The sequence below is a fragment of the Pinus tabuliformis genome, chromosome X (genome assembly GCF_031772625.1).
Source record: "Pinus tabuliformis cultivar Carrire ecotype Pingquan chromosome X, CPIR1, whole genome shotgun sequence".
NCBI classification, from domain to species: Eukaryota; Viridiplantae; Streptophyta; class Pinopsida; order Pinales; family Pinaceae; genus Pinus; species Pinus tabuliformis.
Genome location: NC_142308.1, coordinates 1400841816 through 1400849006, shown reverse-complemented (window position 1 = coordinate 1400849006; position 7191 = coordinate 1400841816). Strand labels below are relative to the sequence as shown.

At 37.7% G+C, this 7191-nt stretch overlaps 1 protein-coding gene across 2 annotated transcripts; it reads left to right on the top strand.

The window, feature by feature from the left end:
- The first annotated feature begins 2176 nt into the window (after positions 1–2176).
- LOC149145263 (F-box protein At1g47056-like) lies at positions 2177–5855 on the top strand. Of its 2 annotated transcripts, XM_089447565.1 has the most exons (4): positions 2177–2319; positions 2549–2657; positions 3116–3241; positions 3410–5855. In XM_089447565.1, exon 4 carries the CDS (start codon positions 3619–3621, stop codon positions 5365–5367), a length of 1749 nt encoding a protein of 582 aa, XP_089303691.1. In that variant the 5' UTR covers positions 2177–2319; positions 2549–2657; positions 3116–3241; positions 3410–3618; the 3' UTR covers positions 5368–5855. The 2 variants fall into 2 exon arrangements, with proteins under 2 accessions (XP_089303691.1, XP_089303690.1); XM_089447564.1 differs by lacking the exon at positions 3116–3241.
- The last annotated feature ends 1336 nt before the right edge of the window (positions 5856–7191 follow it).

Below are 7191 nucleotides of genomic sequence, written 5' to 3'. Positions count from 1 at the left end.
CTGCTACATGACTAGTGCCCAAGAGAAGGAATATTCTGGACCATCAGAAGACATGAATTTATTGATTATCTTCGAGAAGATATCAGAACAACAACACAGTCCAAGGCATGGTTTTGCTTCCAGATAGAGCATTTGTTCAACACACTTAAAGTACATACTACTCAGCCACCATAAAAACTCCGCACCTACATGGATCAAATCTCTCAAGGTGCAAACCATTTTTTTAGTGCAAAACTTGAAGAAAAGTTTGCATCTCAAAAAATTTGATCCTTTGGAGCTTAATAAATCCAAAGTCAAGATGTATCTAGACTGACTGAGCCAAGATCACAAATTTGCTCAAGAACATGCTTTGATATGCTCAATCTAATGATTCATCCAAATCTATTTTACACCCTCTTACAAATTACAATATATAATCAAATTATTAAAAAAAGCACATGGCAAATGTGCTAGATTAAAATTCATCATTCCTTAATATCAAGTTTGTTTAGTTTAATGTATTTGACGACCGACTTTTTAGACTTGGGAGTTTGTAAAAGAAATTATTGGGCAAGAAGAAGAAGGAATTTTAATATCCATGAGGCTAAAGATAACCTATGGGATAAACTACTTTGCCATTTGATTTGCTCATTCAACCATTTTCCTATGCAATGTGACAATGAGAGATCCCTGTTTCTCAACAGTTCCCTCGTTAGATAAATTATCCCAAGAGCTATTTGTTAGGATATTTACATAATTGTCCCGGTTGTATTTTAAGGCCTCACGTTCCAAAATGAAATGCTTTTCCGTTTCCACTTTTCTGGCAATGGAAAAAATACACTCTTTCTCCCCAAGATTCTTTTGGTCTTTTCCAACGCCCAGTTTTACAACGAAGTTGATGAGAGTTAGTTCTTTACAGAGCAATAAACATTTTGGCTCTCCATGAGATATTGGACCCTATGTACACTTTTTGATGATGATTACGAGTGGGATTAAACTCTTCAATATAGTACTTTCTCTCCCCCTAACTCTTTATCCCAAGTACGTTTGTGGGACTTATCCATAACAAAACTCTTTATCTCTTTATTATTTGTGGGGCACATGTTCAAGTGAATACCCCATTTACTAAACCATTTGTTATTTTGACGCATTTAAGTCTTCTTTCTTTTGCACTATATGTCATTGAAAACAACATTAGGTCATCTAACCTATTCCATTTGCTCATTTTTTTTAAATATCTTATGAGTCACACCATAACAATTATTTCAATAGGAGTAGTCCCTACTTCACTTAGCTTGAGCATTAGCAAGTTCAAAAGGAAGAGTTCGGTTCCTTATGAGATAATGTTGATTGAAATAGGAACAACTCCCATTGTAACAATTCCTATGGTGCGTCTCATAAGGTATCTAAAAAGAATTGAGCAAATGGGTGTAGGTAGATGGCCTAATGTTATCTTCAATGAAGGCGTGAGTGAAAGAAAGAAAACATGGATGAGACAAAACTACACATGGATGCAAAAATGGAATATCTACCTCATTACCTGTCCCACAAATAGCAAGGAGATAAAGAATTTTGTTATGGAGAAATTCTGTAAATGCATATGGGGAAAAGAGTTGGGTGGAAAGAAGAAGTACTATATTGAGGAATTCAACCCCCTTGTGATCTCCAACAAAAAGAGCACATTGGAGCTAGCATTGTGTGGAGGGAAAAGGTTCTTATTGCTCAATTAAGAACTAATTCGCATAAACTTCGGTGTGAAACAGGAAATTGGAAAAGGCCTAAAGAAGCTTGGGAAGAACAAGGGTGTACATTTTGCACATCGGGGGCAGTGGAATCAGAAAAACATTTCATTTTGGAATGTGATGCTTTCACATACATCAGGGACAATTATGAGAATATGTTAGCATGGGTTCCTTGGTAAAAGACAACGAGGAAACTCTTAAAAGGTTGAGCCAATTCATCATCAATCTAAATAAGAAAATGATTAAATTGCTAAAGACAAAAAACTAAGAAACAATTAATTCTATAAACTATTTTTAGTCTCATAAACATTAAAATATCATTTTATTTCTTTTTTCTCATATCAAATCGAACTTTTTATTTTGAATTTGTTCATAATTCAAGGTTTTGGATTTTCCCAATTTTCTCAACCCACTGCTTGCCCACAACATTTCATCTATGTAAAAGCTGAGGTGATCCGGTTCCATGTGATCATGGTCTTAAAAATCTAAAATGGAGACTGAAGCTAGAGACCGAAGCGCTCCGCTTTTGTTCAGGACCACAAAATGTGTCGTAGTTTTAGCGGGCGCGACGTGGAGGTCGGCGGTAGCTACCTCGAAGGTGGGTATCTTCCGATTTCCCCCTAAATCTGCGCCGATTCTTTGTCGATTGCAACGGGACATGTGGATTTAGTGGCCATTGATTGGACGAATTCCTTTCTACCTCACCCGAATTGATTTCCATTTTGCTTCTGCTTCTCAAGATCAATGGAAGTATTTTAATTCTCTGTACAGAGAACAAAGTTTTTCACTCCTCACACATCGTTTCACTGCAATATCGCTTTTGCAAGGTGGTTCGGCTGTGGTGAGAGCTTGTTGGGCCAGGTTCGATTGTCACCATTTTCCTCTATAGGTTCTGTACATCTCGGAAGCGAGCTTCAGTCCTGGCCAAAAAAAAAAGTAAATATCCTTCCATGTATTTCTGATTTTGGTCATTGTAGGATCGATGTTGCACGAGGATTTTTTTTTGAGTCTGGACATGAAAACCCAGTTAATATTTTTCACTATTAAGTGTCATCTGCCATATATCAATACTATATTTAGTATACTCAACACTCTAGAGTGCCTTTTATGTTATTTTATGGATTCTTAGCATCACATAGATTTTAGTTCTATTAACCTGGAAGGAAATCTTAAACAAGGATATGCTTCAGAGGACTTAGAAACACTCTGTCATAAACACAGATCAGTATTTTGTTTTCAAAACAGATTTAGAGCGTCGATCAGATTGTGATCAAAGTACCAGGCCTTTAATTAGGCTTTGATACTAATAGTGTGTATTTGATGCCACTTACATGCGTACTGGTTTATTTAAATCAAAGTTTGGGCTCTAAACTTTGTACATGTCTGATACTTAGGGACCAGGGTCGGATAAAATATGTCGAATACAAATTGGCTAGACGTGGAATCTAAATCTACTTGCATTTGAATACTGCCCAATCTGATTCATGCCCACTTTTATAGCCGTTGAGACATCTGCATGGGTTTGTCAAACTTGGATTCCTTATCAGCATTGGAGATGGTCATATTAAGTGCAATAAAAATCCTTCATAATTGATATTCCACTTTTGATTTTTAATAATCAGCAACTTATATTCCATTTTTTATTTTTAGTAGTCAGCTACTGATATTACACTTTAATTTTTATTAAGATTGAAGGCATCACGAAGGCAACAATCACAAGGGGGCCACAAAGAACAGAGGCAAAGAGGAAGGAGAATGCTTGTGTTTTGATTGCCTATGTAGAGTGAGAGGTTTAAGAAGACATTTGAACCCAAATTGGTTTTTGCTTCATACTTGGGTTTTTTGTTGGGTCCTAAGTTGTCAGCTCGAGACAAAAATAGAGGCTTTATATATCAACATGGAAGGGCAATCCAGAGAACTACCAGAGGAATGTTGGGAGACCGTGTTCAAGCATATCATGCAACCAGGTCATTGGAGATCCGTATCACTAGCATGCAGGCAGTTCCTTCACATCTCAAACCGCGTTCGGCCTTCTCTGAGGATTTCTACTTCATTTGGGATTTCTGGTGGCCTGCCTAGAATACTGAGAAGGTTTCAAGGACTGCAAGAGATAGATCTGCATGGTTTCCATGGCAATTTAGCACAGACGATTTTCGATATAGCGCGTTCGGGACTGCAGCTTAAGGTTCTCTGTCTACAAGGCCAGAAGGCTCTGCCTTTAGAAGCTATTGCCGAACTTGGTAAAAGTTGTAAGAATTTGAGATCTTTAAATTGTTCAAAATTTCACTTTTTGGAAGATAAAGATCTATGTGCTATTGGTGAAGCATTTCCATATCTAGAAGAATTAGATATATCTTGTCCTGAGATAGGGTTTAGACCACCACAATTTCTTTTCACCGCCTTAGATGCATCTCTTTACCCTGGAATAATTACAGATGTGGGAATTGAAGCACTGGCTACACAGCTTCACAATCTTAAAGTGATTAATATTTCAGGGAATTATTTTGTATCTGATAGAGGTTTAATTGCTCTATCATTCGGTTGTGTGCATCTGAAAGAGCTTATTGTATCCGATTGCCCTTTTATCAGCGATAGAGGACTTCAAGTCGCTGCCTCACAGTGTCTAGAACTTGCTTCTTTAGCAGTAAATGGAACCAGAGTTTCTTCTTTCGGAATCAAAAGTTTTCTCGTTGCTGCAAACAATTTGCAGTACCTTGACCTTTCTCTTCTAACTATATCCGGTGAATTATTTCTTTCCATGGGAGAGCTTCAACTTCCTTTGAAAAGTTTGATTTTAGCTGGGTGTAAAGGTATCACTGCAGCAGGAATCTTAGGTCTTGCTCGAGCTTGCCCTCTTCTTGCCCATCTCAATCTTGAAGGAGCACATTGTCTTACTGATGAAATTATGGAGGTTCTTGCACAGAGCCTCCCGAATATTACATACTTATGCCTGAACTATTGCTCTTTGCTAACAGATTCAAGCTTCTTTTGCCTGCTAAAGGATTGCCACCATTTAGAGGAACTTGAAATGGAGAGTACTGGTTTGGGATGGGGTACTTCACGAATGGCTTCAGACCAGGAGTGCTGTAAACTAAAGTCTCTCAAGATTGCATGGAATAAACCTGTTGGAGATGTTACTTTAAGGTGCATCGGCACACTGTGCCCTCGTCTAGTTTCTCTCGATGTGAGCAACTGTTTGCTAGTGACAGAAAACGGGCTGAAAGCTATTAGTAAAGGTTGTCCTGATCTGAGAAAACTATGCTTGAAAGGATGCAGAAAGGTTATGAGTCTCGGAATTGACGAGGGTTTTAGGAATTTGGAGCATTTACAAGTAGAGGGATCGGGTTTTACAGATTCAGGATTGATCGGCGTTGGTAAATGTTGCAGGCACCTTTTAGGTATTGATTTGGAAGGGTGCTCGAGAATAACAGAGTCCGGGCTTAAGAAGATCATGGAAGATTGCAGGGAACTGAGTCAGATAAATTTAAAAAACTGTAAATGTGTCGATGTCGAAGCTTTAGCTTGGATGGTTTTCTATAGGCCCTCCCTGAGAAAGCTCGTGCCTCCTTCATCATGTGTGTCCGAGGGACAGAAGGCACTGCTGTTGCGACATGGATGCAAACTCTTCAGTTGCAGTAACAGTTAAGTGACATTCATAAACAGTTATATCCGACCTAGATTTGGGCGTATCTCTGGAGTTCAAATGTTTGCTAAGATGAAGGGTACCGTCTTGATAGTGCAATTCAAGATGGGGTGTTTCAGTTTTTGAAACATTGAAAAACTGTTTCTGTATTTATTAAGGCATATCTTTTAAAGAGAGATCAAGAACAAAATTTCATGAGAAATTAGATTTCATGTGGTACGGCTAGAGACTTGTCCAGTCTAACATGTTCAGAATATATGATACTAAAGTAAGATATGAAGTAGGTAGCTGTAGTGTATATTTGTCAATTTTGTGTGTGTTTAACTGTTGCAGATGCCAGTTCAGCCCGAGACCCCTGTGATTCATTTTAATGCCCAGAGTCTGAGATATAATTTGAACTATTAGGAGCTGTTTCATAAGACAAAAATAGTTTTAAAAAAGTCATTAACTGGAAGTTTCCCCTTACAGGATTGTCAGTTATTATATTTTCAGTCTTATGTTGCAATCGCTGCAACTTTTCTCTCTAGTGAAACGCCTGTAAGGATGAAAGTGCTGTTTACATTCACTATTGTAACACTGCGCTTGAAAGTCCTAAAGAATGATTCATGTTTGTTGCAAATTGAATCAAGACTAATTTGAAATGTTGTATTTGTGTAGAATAACTAGGTGTATTTTTGATGCCTCAATCAATTCTTTTTAATGTGTGGATTGACATTATTCTCCCCTCCCTCTCTGACATTCATTCATACTGCACAGGATGAAACATTTGTGATTGAAATGGCCAAACCAGAGCCTAGAAAAACGATGGCTAGAAAACTTAAGCTGGCTTTGAAATTACCTTTAGTTCTTTGTTCAGCTATTTTGTGGTCTATTTTGTGGTGAATGCCATTTGCTTCGTCGTTTCTGTGAGTGGGTTTGCCCTTTCTCATATGAAATTACCTTTAGTTCATTGTTCAACTATTTTGTCGCGAATGCCATTTGCTTCGTAGTTTCTGTGAGTGGCTTTGTCTTTGCTCATATGCTATTGTATCGTTGTTAGTGAAGATGGGAAAATCCCTCGTATAAATGACAGTTTTCAGTCATAATAAAACATGTGTATCATCAGCTACGATTTAAGTTTTAATTCAATGGACCACATCATTGCAGTGGTCAAATTACAGCAAGATCACTATGGGAACTCATGCTTAGCTAGAACTCTCTTTTCCTGAAGTGCCAACTGACCAAATCAAAATGGCATATTTCTTGTTGAGAATTTTGTTCCATGTTAATATGCCTGTGGCTCTTTCTCATTACCCATACCAAAAGCTTTGCCAATCCAGATCTTGGCTTTAGGGTGCAAGTCCTGGGGTTGATGTGATAGCAACCTACCTCACTTTATCTTGCCAACAGTTTTGGTATCCTGCTTTGTGGGCTATCTTTAATTTATGGTTGTTATCAATGTGATGTTGCAAGGTATCTTACTATAATGGCAAATCTCTATGTTGTGAATCAATTCCATGTCAATACTGTCCTTATCACACATTCACATACACACACTCAGATTCAGAGAGGACCCTTGGATGAATTTGAAAGGTGGGCAAAAACATATTTATTGTCACTTTGCAAAGAGTTTTGCAGCCATACAAGAAGGTGCTATAAAACTGTTTGAATCAAGAGTTTTCTCTGCTTGGGAATAAGAAACTTTTGACTTTGCAATTATTTGATGGACATTTCCTGTTATAGGACTTGTATAATCTGTGAAATCGCTTTGAGGGTATTAAATCATCGAATTTTATCTTTTCTTTCTTTTCACACTGTTATTCCAACCTTGTGTATCTTAGGATATTG